The following is an 18,007-nucleotide window of genomic DNA, read 5'->3' as shown; positions in this document are numbered from 1 at the left end:
GGGTCCAAATTCATGCGTACGCACTTGGCCAGCATATTTCATAAATGGATATAATTTTCATACTCAAGACTATGGAATGGGCAAGAATACCATGAATAGTGGGGTGTGCGTATCGTCATCCAATGAAGGAGGTCCAAGTAATGATTTTTATGGTTTGTTGGATGAAATTATAGAAGTAGAATACCCAGGACCACAAATGCAAGTTATATTATTTATGTGTCGCTGGTTTGACCCTGTTAGAGGGATGAAAGTGCATCCACATTATAATTTAGTTGAAATAAATCATAAGAGATTTTATAAGAGATATGAACCATTTGTGTTGGCACAACAAGCAATTCAAGTATTCTATTCTTCATATCCGAGTTTGAAACGCGATAAGATTGATTGGTGGGATGTTTGTAAAACTAAAGCACGAAAAAAATTGAGGCACGTTGGGAAAACATTGCATATCAACAAGAGGAAGTTTCAAACACCTTTCAGACTGAGGAATATATTATTCCAACTTTACGAGATCCCAACGGTGTAGTAATCAACGTAGATAGAAGTGAAATTGATGATGATGATGATGATGATGAGGAGGAGGAGGAGGAGGAGGAGGAGGAAGAGGAAGAGGAAGAGGAGGAGGAAGAGGAAGAGGAGGATGAGGATGATAATGACAATGATGACTTTGATTTTTGATGATGGGTAAGTTTTGTTAGCTTATTTAAAGAAATTTCCCATATTTTATTGTATATACTGTCTCTTTTATAATTTAATTTACTTTATCTGTTAACACATTGTATTTATTCCTACAGGTCATCAGAGGTCACATTTCATAAATTTCCCCTCCATCCTTTTCCATAATCTTTACATAAAAATGGTAAGTTTTTAATTATCCTTTGTTATGTATTAGATCTGTAATTAATTTTATTAAATTGTTGAAATTTCCAGCATATATTTCGACGTGGTGGACGTAGACGGCGACCACAGGACCAGACACATCCATCACCTGCCAGTGAACCTAATCCACCCCCTACTCAAGCAGGCCCATCCCATGTGTCTTCTCCACCGGCATCATATTCTCCTGCCAGTGTACCTATGCCACCCCTTCATCAGCCGGGCCCTTCTCATGTACCTTCTGCACCGGTTTCATATTCGCCGCCACAAGTACCTTACCCAGAACAGTTACCTGTCCACTCAGATCCTCCTGACTCAGCAAGAAATTCATTTGCTGAGTTTAGGAATGATAGAGCCCCTTTAGTCCCCATCGGTGATTCGTAAGTACTATAAAATATTTTATTTGTTAGATCTATCTTAATTATATAATATCATTATTTTGTAATTTAATGCAGCTTTGAAAATCCGGTACAAGTTGTTCGAGAAATAAATAGGATCGTGAACAACCATTGGGGATGGGATTCTTTGACATATTCAAGCACTCCACCGACCACAAAACAACTTTGGTGGAGCGAGTTCAAAGTAAATTTTCTTAACTTTACTTCAATTTTACAGTGATTATATAATAAAATAAATTTCTATTTCAGCGCTTAAATAATTGGGACCCGAATGACGAAATGGAGATACGAAGAATATTTAAAAAGAAATGTGGCGATCACATTAGACATGTATTAAGTCACGCAAAGAGTCGGCGGAAAAAACCAAACTTCATCACTGAAGAAAATTGGGAGAGGATCACTCTATTTTGGGCAACGGAGGAAAGTAAACAAAGGAGTGACCTGAATAGAATGAATCAATCTCACAATTCTGGTGACTCAAGTGCTATATATGCGGGAGGCTCCATTAACATAGATGAGCATAGACGGAGAATGGTAATAGTTTCACTCTTTCACAAATTTTTAATATATATCAAATTATTTTGTTATTTGAAATAATGTTTTTTTAGACCAAGGAGACAGGGAAGGAGCCTTCTTTCATTGATGCTTTCACTCGCACTTTTAAAAAAAAAGATAACACATGGAGTGGGGCGAGAGCAAAAGCAGTCAAGGTTGGAATTAATTTTTATTTTACCTTAATATATGGTTTAAATTTAATTATTTACCTACCATTATTGTCTTAATATTATATGTGTTTCTATTATATCTAGTCAATATCGCATGTGTTTTACAAAACAGGAAAAATATGATCAACTCGATCTAGCCCAAACATGCTCACAAGCTAGTATCGATAGTCAAGGGTCTGAGGAGTCCGTTGGCAATAATTTGAGTTTATGGTTAGAGGCCAGTGGAGGACCAAAAGGGGGAAGGATATTGGAGATAGGTTCCTTGAGTAGAACCCAAAGATTAGTTGGAACATCTTCCTCCACATCAGCACTTACGACCCAAATAAATACCTTGACTGATGAGGTTAGCCATCCGAAGGAAATAATTTCGCAAAGAGACCAAGAAAGGGTGCAAAGAGACCTAGAACGGGCTAATTTGGAGAAAGATATTAGAGAAATGCGCCGACAACAAGAATTTATCATGCAACACCTTCAGTTGAGCTCCGCTCAATGTCAGAATCCTCCCAATGATGACGATGATGATGCCTACGATGATAACGATGATGGCGGTGATGATTTTTGATAATTTTAATAATGTATGATGATTTTTTTTCTTATGTTTACTGCTTTACACATTAATCAATGGTTTTTTAACTTTTCAACTCTGCCATTTGTAGGTTAAGTCTGTTGTCTTCTTGCACTGTTCCACTGTCAATGTATGAGATGACTTATCTTTGACGTAGACTAATCTATATGATTCTTAGTTGTGTACCAGTAACAAAATTAAAGCATAATTAGGCAATATGAATGAAGTCTCTAATACTCTGACTTTATTTTTTTCCTGATTTGATAATGTTGTTTGTGCAGGTCTCAAGTTGGTCTGATCTCAGTGTAGTTGAAGACAGCTGTATTTGTTCACCTCTTTTCGGTATTCCTAAGTTCTTTAATATGCATTGACTGATCTATATATAAAGTTAGCTTTAAATAATTATGTTATAGTTGTTTAATTATATAAAGTTAACTTTAAATAATTATGTTAAAATTAGCTTTAAATAGTTGTTTAATTGTGTTCATTCTTTTTGATAAGTTGCTCTTTCTTGTTTTGTCTTCAATGATAATGATGCATAAAAGTTCTGAATTTGATCTATGTATAGTTTCAAAACTATATAGATACATAAAAGTTTTATATTTCATCTAGAATTACATTACATTATTCTAAAATTCTTTACTAGATAACGATGCATCCTCCTACCTTAATATTTTGTAAAGAGTTGTTAAAAATGTGCTAAAGTTATTCATATGAAATTGTCAACTAGTTAACACAATGAAATGAACAATTATTTTAAACATCCTTTAGTTTACATTAAATATCAACCAAAGACAAAACTATAAATTCAGCAAATTAAAATGAAAAATAAAGTTAACTAAGTGAGAAAATTTAAACCCTAATATCATACTTCACAATATCTCTCTCTCTTTTTCTCTATATGATGTGTCAATTATATTAGGTTGTATCGTAGTTACGATACATGTACTTAGCTTCAAAATAATTCTTATAATTTTATTTACCGTTGTTATGACATGGATGATTCATATCGTTGGTAAATATGACTTTTATTATAATTAGGGCTTTTATTAGAATGTTTAATGAATTTCATATTTATGTTTTGTTTCCAATTATTCTTTTTACATGGCCATATCGTATAATATTTACAATCTTTCTTGTTAGACATGATCTAGTTTATTTGTTTGTTGTTATGTAGGCAAAAGAGATTTGATGGGGATCAAAGATTTTGTGACACATGAAGATCATATGACTATATGTATTCTTAGTGTTGTTGGTTGGATGATGGATTTATAAAACATTGGGTTGTTGAACTTTGTATCATATTTTCTAGTAGCTTGAACAAGATGGATATTGTAAACTTTGTTGCAAACTTTATACTTCTTGAATTATGAGTTGATCGATGTGTTGAATGTTAAATTAGGATGTGTTGAATGCATATTATTTGTTATTTGAATTTGGTTTGTATGTATTTGGATTGTATTGTAGAAAGAGATTGAAGCTGGAAAAAATTATTTGAAATAGGGATGAATTTGGCAACGAAAATTATTTGTCCCAATTCTATCGTAATTTGGGACAAAATTATTTTTGTCCCAGAATTCGTTCCAGATTTTGGGACGAATTTTGGGACGAATCCACAAAATTCATCCCAAATTTCGTCCCAGAATCTGGGACGAATCCACAAATTTCGTCCCAGAATTTGGGACGAATTCTGGGACGAAAATTTATCTGGTGTGCAAGGAAGTTGGCAAGTTTTTGTTGCGAAATTCGTTGCCAGTTTTGCAACAAATTTATTATTCGTTGTAAAATTAGGAACAAAGATGGCAACAAAAATAATTTTGTCACCGAATTTGTCCCCAAATTCGTTGCAATATTAGGGACAAACTTGGCAACAAAATATAATTTGTCACCGAATTCGTCCCCAAATTTGTTGCAAAAATCAAGACAATTTTGGCGGAAAATTTATGTAAATTCGTCCCTAAATTTGTTCCTAGGTTTGCAACAAAAATAGTTTTCGTTGCAAATTTCTATACTTTTTTGCAACGAATTTGGGGATGAAAATTTTTTTCGGCGCCAAATTCGTCCCCAAATTTGCAACAATCCATAATTCGTTCCAAAAGTTGGCATCAACCATTTTGGGACGAAAAAATTTTCGTCCCAAATTTTGTCGCAAAAATTTTTGCAACGAATTTTTTTTCAAAATTCGTCCCCAATTTTGTCCCGAAATCCTTTATTTTTTGTAGTGACTATCGTTCTCTTCCGATGGAAGAAAGCGAAGAATAAGTTGACGAGGGATAAATCGAGAGAAGGAATTCTCATATTGAATCTTTCCTAGGATGGCTACTTATAGCCTCTAAGGAATACAAAGAGTTAAGGTAGCAATTAATTCATCATTTATAATATTCATTAATTAGGAAGATGAAGAGTTATAGCCTCCATAAATTCTTTATTTATGACTTTCATTATGATGACTCTTCAACTTCCCCATTAATTATTATTATGATAACTCTTCGAATTCTCCATTAATCATCATGATTATGGTTATTCGAATTCTCTCTTCTTTGTATCAAATAAATTTGTATTTGATCTTGATCTCGACTAGCTTCCAATACCATTGGTTCATGTCTACGTGCTATGCGTACGACCCTCTAGGTTTTACATGAAGGCAGTGTAAATCATACGCAGACTAAGGTAACCGTCTAGCAACAGTTTTTAACTACCCAACGCAATAAAATTAATATCAGTCATAAACTGTAAACTACCATGAACCGATTACTGTGAAATTCAATATCTTCATCTAAGCCTACATTCCAATTAATTCGGTACATTATGCATCATTACCAAATTAATTATTTTACTTGATTTTCAAGATATAATAGACTCCCCTTGAATGATAAATCATTCCTCCCATAACCATGGATTTTGAGTCACTAATATATCTATCAAGCGCCCAAGATGTTAACTCCTAATCCAAGAGAGCGATGAATCCTCTATTGACTAACACTATTCTTTTTACGCTTTGTCATACACCCAACTACTGTATTAATCACAATCCGATTAAAGACTGCTTTTAACGGTGCCAAAGCACATAACTCCAAGCATAGAATAAATGAAGGTCTTAAGTCAAAAGATAAGTTACACTCATTCATAGGAGGAATGACCAATGATTCTTAATATGTGGTTTCCTCTTAAGCGGATCGTGTCCAATGTACCTCTAAACTCAAGGCACCCCTTAGTACACCTTGGATATCCATCCCTTGATCTATCTCGACCTACTCATACTCAGCATTGATCTAGATATCCATGTCCTCTCTAGATATCTATCTGATCAAGAATTATTTTTAAATTAATATATTCATTAATTTGTGAAACTTTATCATTAATCATATACATACAAAAAAATAAATAATTAATGATAAATACTTGTCTTTATAAAATAATTATCGATAAAATACATAAGGAGCGTCTTGGCATATAAGTGCACACACTAACAATCTCCCACTTGACTATTGCCAAACACTATGGACTCTCGGTCCTAGGCTCCTCACATGGGTCTCATGTTTCTGTAGAGGTAAGGCCTTTGCGAGTGGGTTTGCGATGTTCTCACCAACACATCACCCCTCTAAATAATCTCTCTAAGGAAGTGATACTTTCTCAGTACATGCTTGGATCGTGGTGAGACCTTGGCTCCTTTGCATGTGCAATGGCCGTCATTATTATCATAGTATGGCACAACTAGATTAACAATGTTAGGAACCACTTCAAGCTCCGCTATGAAATTCTAGATCGACACAGCTTCCTTTGCTACCTCTAAAGCTGCTATGCACTCAGGCTCAGCTGTTGAATCTGTAACTGTCTCCTGCGTGGAACTCCTCCAGCAAACAACTGCACCATTCAAATAAAACACATATCCTTGCTACGATTTCAGATCATCCTGATCTGTCTAAAAACTTGCGTCAGTATATCCTCTGATGACTAATTCCTTGTTTCCTCTGAAAACTAAGAACATGTTCTTTGTTCTTCTAAGATACATGAGGATAGTTTTATCGTAGTCCAATGACCCTCTCTAGGATCTGGCTGATATCTACTTGTCATGTTTAATGCATATGAGACATCTGGTCGTGTGCATATCATAGCATACATTATGGACCCTATAGTTGAAGTATAAGGTATCTTGTCCATTCTATTTTTTTTCTCTTGTGTTCTTGGACACATAGTCTTGGAAAGATGCACACCATATGACACTAGTAAATATCCTGTCTTGGAGTCCTGCATATCAAATCTATTCAGTATTTTGTCAATATAAGTACCTTGACTCAACTCTAGTAACCTACTCTATCTATCTCGGTATATTCTAATACCTAAGACATATATTGCATCTCCAAGATCTTTTATTGAGAAACACTCTCCCAACCAAGTCTTGGTATATTCTAGGCTAGGGATGTGATTGCCTATAAGAAGTATATCATCAACATACAATACTAGGAACGTAATCTTACTCTTACTAATCTTTTTGTAAACGCAAGGTTCTTCTGGATTCTTGACAAAAGAATAATCTTTAATAGCTTCGTCAAATCGTAGATTCCAACTCCGAGATGCTTGCTTTAGTCCATAAATGAACTTCTTGAGCTTACATACTTTATTGGCATTCTTAGATTTTATAAAACTGGGAGATTGCATCATATATACTTCCTCCTGTAACCTTCCATTTAGGAAAGTAATTTTAACATCCATTTGCCTACTTTCATAATCCTTGTAAGCTGCTATAGCTAACAAAATTCTAAAGGACATAAGCATTGCAACGGGCGAAAATGTTTCATCATGGTCAATTCTTTGATGTTGATTGAAACCCTTTACCACAAGCGTAGCTTTATAGTACTTTTGTTCCCATCCATGTCAATCTTTTTCTTGAAGATCCATTTGTACCTTATTGGTTTTACCCCAACTGACACATCAATCAACTCCCAAACTTGGTTGGTGTACATGGAGTTCATTTCAAATTTCATGGTTTCCAACTATTTCTCATAATCATTTGAAGCAACTACTTCCTTGTAAGTCGATGATTCATCATCTTCAATGAGTGACACTTCCTCATCTTGGGTTACCAGCCAACCATATCTGTTTGGCTCTCGGTGTATTCTTGTAGACTTACGTTGATCTTGTATTTCTTGAGCAGTCTCAGATGAAGGATACACTTGTACTTGTAGCACTGTCTCATTGTTCAACTATTCATCTTCCAACCTATTTGTAGAGTCTATAATTTCTTCAAGACTTATTTTACTCCCACTATTTTCTTTAGAAATAAATTCTTTTTTCAAGAAAGTAGCATATTGAACAACAATAACTTTGTGCTCACTTGGGAGATAAAAATAATATCCCGTTGTAGCTGTGGGATAACCTACAAACGTACATTTTATAGATCTTGCTACAAGCTTATTAGAATTTTCATTCTTCACGTAAACATCACAACCCCATATCTTAAGGTAAAACAAATTTAGTTTATTTCTAAATCATAATTCATAAGGAGTCTTATCTATTGTCTTGCTTGGAACTCGGTTAAGTGTGTATGGTGTTGTTTCTAAGGCATAAGCCCAAAATGACATTAGAAGACTTGCATGACTCATCATCGATCTAACCATATCTATGAGTGTGCGATTTCTCCTTTCCAAAACATCATTCCACTCTGACATTCTAGGAGGTGTAAGTTGGGAAATTATCCCACACTCTTTTAGGTAATCAATGAACTCTTGGCTTAGATACTTGCCACCTTGATCACTCCGAAGGACCTTAATCTTCTTACCACATTGATTTTCTACCTCATTCTTGAACTCCTTAAACTTGTCTAGAGTTTCAAACTTATGTCTCATTAAGTAGATATATCAATATCTACTTAAATCGTTAGTAAAAATCACGAAGTAAGTATACACTCCTCTAGCCTGAATTTGTAATGACTCATAAACATCACTATGTATGAGTTCTAGTGGTTCCTTTGTCCGTTCATCTGTGCTTCTTGGTCATTTTTCCTTGTAAACACGCGTCACATGTATTTATGAGCTTTAATTCAAAAGAGTCCAAATACCCATTACTAAGTAATCTAGCGATGTGTTTCTGGATTATATGACCAAATCTATAGTGTCAGAGATATGTTAAGTTTGAGTCATGCAATTTCTGTTTCTTACTTTCAATACAATAAACCGGTTCATCTAAGTTAAGAATATAAAGATCATTATTCAATGAACTATTCTCATAGACTACATTGTTCAAATAAAAGGAACATAACTTGTCCCTGAATTGAAATACAAATCCCTTATCATTCAAACTCGACATCGAAATGATATTCTTTGAGAAACTAGGAATAAAATAATAATTTCCTAAATTCAAAATAAGTCTATTGGGCAAATTTATTGAATAAGTTCCTACAGCTAACGTAGTAACTCTTGCTCCATTAGCTACTCATAGGTCCACATTCGCCATTGGACAACCGTTTGTAGTCACTTAGACCCTGCATGCTCGCACAAATGTGAGAACTACTTCCAGAAAGTAGGACCTATGATGAAGAAACAGAAAGATTACATTCTATTATAAAGATACCTGAAGCATCCGCTCCATTAACATTCTTCTTTATGAAAATATAGTAATTTTTCTTCTAGTGACCTTTCATGCCACAATGGAAGCACATCTGCACATGACCTCATTCTCATCAGATTAGGGTACCTGCATCCCTTTTTTAAGCTTCTTCTAAGCTTGATATTTAGGATTCTTCATTGCATTAGCCTTGGGATTAAACTTCCTGGTGCTAGGACGCTTGTTGGTCTTTCTAACCATCATTGCAAGCAGTGAAGGATTTACCTTCATATCCTCCTCAGCAGTTTTTAGAGATGTAAATGAACCAAACGGTTCACGAGCTATTCGAAGCTCGATTCGGTAAAAAGCTCGTTCGAGTTCGTTCGTTTATCTTATCGAGCCGAGCTCGAGCTCGATTTCGAGCCGAGCTCGAGCTCGATTTCGAGCTCGACAGTTTTATTGAGCTGAGCTCGAGCTTAAGGATATTCGGCTCGTGAACATGTTCGTTTATAGCCTTGCGGGCCAAAAAAATGAGCCTTAAAACAAGTCTTAAACCGAGCAAAAAAACAATCTCAAAAACGAGCCAAAAACGAGCCCGAAAACGAGCCCGAAAATGAGCCTGAGCTCGCTTAACGAGTTAGACTCGTTAACTTTGATAATCGAGCTAATAACGAGCCGAGCTCAAACTGTTCGCGAGTTTGATAATTCTAAAACGAGCCTAGCTCAAGCCTTGTGATAAAAGCTCGATTCGAGCTCGAGCTCGAATATAACTTAAACGAGCCGAGCTCGAGCCTAATACTGTTCGGCTCAGTTCGGCTCGTTTACATCCCTAGCAGTTTTTAGCTTTATCATTAGATTAGTCAAACTCTTGTCCATGCATGTTGTTCATGTCAAAGTTCAACACAAATTGGAAAAATGATGGAGGCAGTGACGACACTGTCGACCCAAAAGGTCTCATGCCAATGGAGATATTTTTTCTTATAAATACATAAAATACATGATCTTTTCCATGTGTTTTCAATATGAGACTATGTTGCAACCTTGCAACCCCAACACTGTCGACAATGGAAGCAGGGTATGTGACTTGTGCAGTGGTTATACAAGAAATTGTCTGGTTAAAAAGGTTCCTGAAGTATCTGAAAATTGCTAAGGACAATAGGAGTATTGTTACATTGTATTGTGACAATCAAGTTGTAATAGTTTGTTCCTAAGATCCCAAATATCACAACAAAAGCAAGCATATAGAAATTAAGTATAATTTTGTAAGGGATATTATTGTCAAGAAAAAATAATTCTTGAGAACATCCCTACGCGTAATATACTTGCACATCCTTTTACTAAAACATTGACTAAAGAGTTATTTCAAGAACATGTGAAGTCTTTAGGACTTCAAAGAATGTAATATATTATAAAGACATTTAGATATTTAAAAATATCATGATCTATTCAGTGTATATATTTTTGTTACATTTGAATAAAGTCTTGATAACATGTTGGCAAATTGAGATTGGTTCACTCACACAATCATTTTTATTTGTTAAGCATAAATAGAGGTAAGGTCATTATTTAAGGGACAACTTATATAGGTATGGATAGAGACATACCCATAAGTTAAGGTTGCATTGATAATTGTGTCAAGATGAGATCATTTATGTAATGATTGGAGTAAATGAACCTACCATTTACTAAATCTACTTAAGGCCAGATTGAAATTATATGTTAAATTCAGGATTAAACATTAGGTATGTTTAGATCGAAATATGTACGATGTTAAATTTTGAAAAAAAAAATATGAGTTTTTTTAGTAACAAGAATAACATCATGGCATGTGATTTATATCACATATGTTATGTCAACGAGAAGGGTAGTAGGAGAATGGATCTCTGCTTCTCTACTATGTGAGACCTTTGAGATTATAAGTTAATCTCAATCTTACCTTAAGTGACTATTTTAACTGTCTACTTGAAGTTCTAATCAATGTCTGCTACATTATCATGTATCCTATTGACCATGATTGATTCAGTCTATGGAGCATAACTAAAAAAACGACTGATTAGAATGAATAGATTCTACTTGAAAAGGAATATTAAGATTAATTTACATGTTTAGCATTTATTCACTAGTATCAGTTATATTTTTTTTCAGTATATAAAATATAATTGTAAAGATTGAAAATGTTGAACATGCTCTCGACATAATAGTCATTATGAGGTAAGTTATTGATATCTCTAATTCATTCTATAGAGCAGTTATATAAGTTGTAACAATCTTCCTAGTAATAATTGCTTAGTGTGTTTACTGTCGCACGAACCATTTTTCCTAAAAGTATGGATTGGATTTCTTGTTTGGTCTTTATAACTAATTAATTTTTTTCTCTGGTCTTCGTCACTTGATCATCTTATAATCTATGTGATTAACATGGTTTTTGTGACTATATAACCTTTATGGATTGATTTAGATAAGTGGAAGATGTTTAACGATTTGAAACGTTGCAGAATTTGCAACGTTAGACATGGAGGAGATGATTGGTTCATCACCCTCCATTTATTACAATGAAAGATCATTAAAGCATCGATTACAAACCAATGCAATCTTCCTATATATCTATGCGTCAAAGAGCAATCAAAGAGGGAACAAAGGTGTAGGTGAACATAACAATCGAAAAAGGATCTAGTGAGATTAGGATTTAGCTCGTGAAATCAGAAGAATTCTTCGGTTCATCTGTGATTACTCTTTCGACGGTAAGCATGAAGCTAAAGATTTGTTGCCGACATCCATTCGAAGTAAGTGTTTATATTTGATGTTGAATTTCATGCTCAATAAAAAAAAAGATTAACCAGGTTGGGTAACGTCGAGTCTGGGGTGATCGGCCCAACCCTACGGAAGTTTCCCATTGGCTACCAGGGTAAATCGGGAAGCGCTTGGAGCGGACAACCCAGGAGCCTAACATCATTTAATTGCGTGTCTCATTTGGAGAAAAAATTATTAAAATTTCATGCTAAATAGATGCTACATGTCATGCATAATGTATAAGATTTTGTTGTAAAATTTATCAATTTTCATTATAGAAAAAACGACGAAATTTGTTTGTCACTTATTTTCACCAAAAATGATTTTCATTGTTAATTTGTGATAAATTTTATGGCAATTTTTATTTGTTACAAATTTTATAATAAATTTTTATTTTTTCCGTAAAATTTTGTGAAGAAATATTTTTCATGGTAAAGAAAAATTGTGATAATTTTTTTAAAAAATTTGTCATATATCTGTGTTTTTTTAGTGGAGTTTATATATATAAAGAAATAAATTTATTATTTACTTATTCCTCCATAAAAATTGTAGTCAACTTAGTCACTTAACTTTCATTTATTCGGGGTAACAAATAAAATCAATAATTTTTTTAGGAGCTTACTAGAAGTTCATGACAAATACTCATCTAATTGTATAGTTAAGCTATAATAAAAAAAAAATACACTTAGTTTACTTTACTGATGGCTAAGATTAATGGTGAGTAAAATTTTATTCAGTTGAAATACTCAATCAAATCAAATTCGGTCCACTCCGAAGATTATTTTTTTAATATCGATCATTTTTATTAAAGCAAATTAATTTTGGTTATTAATTTTAAATTTTGATTAAATCTGTTAAATCATTTTTATTAAATAATAAAAAATTAATATTTATTAATTTTTTATTAAATTGATTGTTTTTATTAAAAAACTTTAATGTTTTTACTTTTTTTTTTTTAATTAATTAATTTGATTATAGATCGAGTTAATTGATTTTTTCCATTCGATTTGTTTGTTTGATTTTAATCAAACAAATCTCGACTGATAGAAAATAATAATTAGTTCAATTTTAATAAATTTAATGCCATCAAGATTTTAAAGATTCCTCTCCTTTGTTAAGAGTTTTTTCAAAACAAATTTATATATATATATATATAATATAAAGTTAAAACTAGAATGTGGATGAAAAAAAATCAGGTTAATTGCAGGTTTCTTTATATTAAATTTTATTTTTTTAAAATGAAAATTCAAACTAGAAAATTCTTAAGCCACAAAAATTGAAAGATTCCGTTTAAGATTTACTCCCCGCTCTGTAAATATAACTACTAATCATAACAAACTCTTAATTAAGCATTCTAACGAACTAGTTCTTAAGACACACAAAAAAAAAAAAAAAAAAAAAAACCTTATAAATGAACGAATGAGTTTGATTTTGTCCGGTTTTTCTAATTCATTATCATCTAGCCGATTGCGGCATATTAGAAGATGAAGAACATAAAAACTATAACACTTCAAATGGAAGGAAATTATTTCTTATCATCTTTCCCTCATATGAATTGTTAAATACATCATCCTAGGAGTCATTCATGAATCCTTCAAAAAAAAACCCCAATATAATTCATACATATAATATTAAATACTTAATTAATCTGATTTATATTTTCAACACGCGCGGCTGGGACAAATTAAATTATTTTTTTACTTTGCTTAATTATTGGAAAATATTTTTCAAGCTATTTCTAGAAAGAAAAATGAAAATAAAAACATGATTTTAATTTTATCTATAAAAAAAATTTCCTTAAGTGTAAAATTAATGAGTGGCATATAAAATAAAGCATGATAAATGAAAAAAAAAAAAAATTCTATTCGAGATGAACTCTCTTGCTTCATTTAAAGGGGAAGACAAATATTTGAAAGATTTTTTTTTAATTCGTCCTTCCTAACAAATCATCAATGGATATAATTATCATGAGAAACCAAAAAGGGAAAATATATTTTATGATAACGTACCAGTAGAGCTGACAAAATATATTTTTTATACTGAGAAAAAAATAAAACGAATAAATAATAACTTTACCTTGCTATGATTAATGTTGTCAAAGTTTCTATTGTCGATAAAAAAGAGTTGTTGATGAAAAGAAAAAAAAAATTATTGTTGCCGAAGTTGCCAGGGTTGCCACATATGGACGATAATATTAAACCTCGATGTAGAAGAAATAGGATAGAGAATAAATTGATATTTACTAAAGTCAATAAACTTATTTATACAAGTTGTCTAAAAGATTAAATATGATGTATAAGTTATAAGCATAGTAATAAATATAACAGATTTAGAAGTATTATTATTTTTTGCTATTTGATTCATGTGATCTAGATTATAGTGTCGATCTTGATTATGATGTCAAATATAATAAATTTCAATTGATTAAAATCAATTGGAGATAATTTTTCATTATTGTCATTATCTCGATCTTTAGACTCTTCGATGACAATTACGATATAATTAAATTTTGAATCCAAATATCTCAAATTTTTTTCAACAATTCGATCATCTTTCATATCATCTCCATATCTTGTCAATTGATTAGTGACCACCAATACTCTTGAGAAATAATCCGAAATGGATTCAGAATCCTTCATACATAGAGATTCAAACTCTCCTCTCAATGTTTGGAGGCGTATCTTCTTCACTTTATCAACACCTTTAAATGAAGCTTGAAGAGTTTCCCATGCTTGCTTGGAAGTAGTTGTCGCAACAACTTTCTTGAACATCTTTTCATCCAAATTGTAATAGATGAGGGTGAGCATCTTTTGGTCCTTTTTCTCGACGGATACCTCATTTTCATCAACGACATTCTCCGCGGGATCCCAAACTTCATATGCTCCAAGCAAAGCCTTTATTCTTATGCACCAATTATCATAATTTCCCTTGGTGAGAGATGGAACAACAATGGAGTTCCATTCGATATTTTTCCTTCAAACTTTGTCTCCAAACGCAAATGGTGTACTCTGATACCACTTTGTTAGAAGATGAAGAGCATAAAAACTATAACACTCAAGATGGGAGTAAAGTACTTCTTATTATCTTTTCTTCACATCTAAATTGTTAAATACATAGAGTATTTATATGGAATACCCAAGATATATCTACATAAATACATGAACTAATAATAAATGACATACATGCATCATCCTAGGAGTCATTCATGAATCCTTCAAACGACCTCCAATATTTTCATGTACATAATATTAAATATTTAATTAATCTTGTTTATATTTCGGACAAATTAAATCATTTTTTTAGTTTACTTAATTATTGGAAAATATTTTTCAAGCTATTTCTAGAAAGCAAAATAAAAATAAAAACATGTTTTTAATATTATCTATTAAAAAAATTTCTTTAAGTGTAAAATTAATGGGTGGCATATAAAATAAAGCATGATAAATGAAAAAATTTCTTCTAAAACAGATGAACTCCCTTGCTTCATTAAAGGGGAAGAAAAATATTTGAAAGATTTTTTTTTGTACTCGTCCTTCCTAACAAATCATCCTTAAAAATATTAATTAAAACACTATTATAATTATTCAAACCAAATCAAATTTGGAAACAAAAAAATAACAAAAAGGACATGATTCGGCACTTATTAAGACTAGCAAGAAACTCTAGCATCCAAGCCATATGCGCATGAAATTAAAACATCATCATAACATGCCTATCTCTAAACCAGTTGAAAATCGATCACGATTAGTAATAATCTGCTTGGTTTGAACTTGAACAAGACTCTCTCAGCACCAAAATTAACTCCATGCCCAAACCCAACAAGTTTTGAAGATCCTTATTTGTCTTCCAAGAAATTAAAAGAGACAGAGAGGATCTCCAGGCACACTATTAATTTGTCGCCAAGAAGCTAAGTGAAAAATGGAAAGCTGCATCATTACATCTATGTATGATTCAGTACTACCTCACTTCTCTCTTTGCTAAACGTGTTGCTGTTCCATTAATAATTCTATACGTACGAACCAAGACTATACTAGAGTCAACAATTACAATTAATCTAGTACTGGAACTGAGTAGTGATGAATGGAAAGCTGTAACATTAAAATCCAGTCTGAAAAAGAAAAAGGAATGCAGAGGCAGCTAGCAGTTTAATGATGATATATACATGTTGATGGAGGAGGTCAAGAATTCAATTGGTATATATACTACTGAAGTATAATTAATGTGCAAACATGTTATTAGATCCATCACATTTCAGATTCTTGCAAAACATATATAAATAGGGAGAGAGACAAGATATAGAAACATTAGGGTATAATATAACTATCATGAGAGAGAGCATTGTGCAGCGAGCAGTGAGCAAAGGTGTGATGATTGCAAATTGCCAAGAGAAGAGATCAGTAATGAAAGAGAAGGCAGCAGCTAGCGTTATCCAGAGTCTCAACCAGAGACCAAAACCTAAGACTGAATACTTCATGCGCTGTTTCTTCGCATCAGATCAGTGTCAGATTGATCCAGACACATCAGAGAACAAACCTGTCAATTATTATAACTTTTTTTTTCCTCCAAAAAATCTAGTCGATACGTAAACTAATAATGTGAAATGAGATGGAGGAAAAGATGTGTTTTTAAAGACGATAATTAAAAGAAATGATAATGTTCTAAAATTAAACCGCAAGAGTTGGCTGCCATAAAAATAAAATCTCTCGATTAGTTAATTATTTGTTTTTCCTCGAAAATATAAATCGTCAAAGTAATGCAGGCTTACGAGAGAGATCAGACAGAAGAGAGATAGATCTTTAATTATTAGAGCTAGTAGCTAGCTGCCACCAGGAGCGGAGCCACCGGAGCTGTCGCCGCTGATGGCGGCGGAGGAGGAGGCCGACTCACCTCCGGGGGCGTCGGCTGCGGCAGCTCCCTTTCGGCGTCTCTTCTTGTGGTAGGGGATGCCCCGGGCCTTGGCCTGGGCGTCGCGAACGTCGCGGAGGTAGATGCGGACGGCGCGGGCGGCGAAGGGGTTGGTGTCGGCCGTGCCGGAGCCGGACTCCTCGTACGCGGCGCGGAGGCGGCCGACGAGGGCGTCGAGGGAGCCCCAGGCCTGGCGGAGCGGGCACCCGCAGGTCGAGGTGGGGTCCATTGCTAAGTTACCGGCATCCACAGCGGCGGCGCCGTAGAAGGGGCAGCGAGGGACGTGGACCTTGGTCTTGCCGTACTGGTCGAGGTGGCGCAGGAACTCGATGACGTGGGCGGCGCTGCAGCGCGAGAGCACCAGCGGCGGCTTGTGGTTCCGGAGGTACTGCAGGAACGTGTTCCAATCCCGCCGCTTCTGCGACTCGTACCTGCTCGGCCGCGACGAAGACGAAGACGAAGACGCCCCTCCCGGCCCTGCCGCGGCCCCCGACGAGTCCATGCGGCTCCCGGAAGTTGCTACAAAAACGCCGGGATCGAGGAGGAGGAGGGGAGCTGGCTATTCCGTTAGCGCCGGCCGGAGGGAACTATGAGATGAGAGGGCGATAATGTCACATGGTGGCCCAAATTAGAGCATGGGAGGGTTATTGTTCTGTCGACTATCTGGCGGGGGCACATGCTCTCGTGGAAAAAAAAAATCAGAATTAATTTGCCGATCGATCATAAGTTGATCCTATGATTTACTTCCTTTCATATAATCTATAGATTGCAAGGTGTGAAGTCGCGGGGTCGAAATTCAAGATAGTCGGGGCGTAAATCTTCAGTTCCTGTGCAACTCACCCCACCTGTCACATGCTCGCTCATGATACTGTGATTTACCTCCCTCGTGATAGCCTTAGGTCAGGTGTGACAAGGACACTGAAGGCGAGCAATTTCGCCTTTTGCCCATATAGATTGCAAGGTGCATCTTAGATGAGCACAATTACCTTTTGCTATAATCTATCTACTATCACTTCCCTAAGGCCAAATTTCCTCTTTTTTTTCTCCAACAAAAAAACAACAATACATTTTATTTTGGTATTTTAGAGCAATTATTTCCGATTATTTAATCTCCACTGCATGTACTTATAGTCTTAGATAACTTAATGAAGGTTATCCGTTCTTAGGTTTAAGTATTCTTAGGGATCTATTTGCTTATTATAAAT

General features: G+C 34.3%; 1 protein-coding gene across 1 annotated transcript; it reads right to left on the bottom strand.

Annotated features, from left to right (window-relative positions):
- Positions 1 to 15,238: 15,238 nt before the first annotated feature.
- LOC122054232 (protein G1-like7) lies at positions 15,239 to 17,463 on the bottom strand. The gene has a single exon (XM_042616045.1). It carries the CDS (start codon positions 17,302 to 17,304, stop codon positions 16,714 to 16,716), a length of 591 nt encoding a protein of 196 aa, XP_042471979.1. The 5' UTR covers positions 17,305 to 17,463; the 3' UTR covers positions 15,239 to 16,713.
- Between the last annotated feature and the right edge of the window lie 544 nt (positions 17,464 to 18,007).

The sequence above is a fragment of the Zingiber officinale genome, chromosome 3A (assembly GCF_018446385.1).
Source record: "Zingiber officinale cultivar Zhangliang chromosome 3A, Zo_v1.1, whole genome shotgun sequence".
NCBI lineage: Eukaryota > Viridiplantae > Streptophyta > Magnoliopsida > Zingiberales > Zingiberaceae > Zingiber > Zingiber officinale.
This window is presented reverse-complemented; position numbering and strand designations above follow the sequence as displayed.

Bases quoted from the DNA above. Each gene is read 5' to 3' on its own strand.
- LOC122054232 (XM_042616045.1), bottom strand. From the start codon at position 17,304: ATGGACTCGTCGGGGGCCGCGGCAGGGCCGGGAGGGGCGTCTTCGTCT.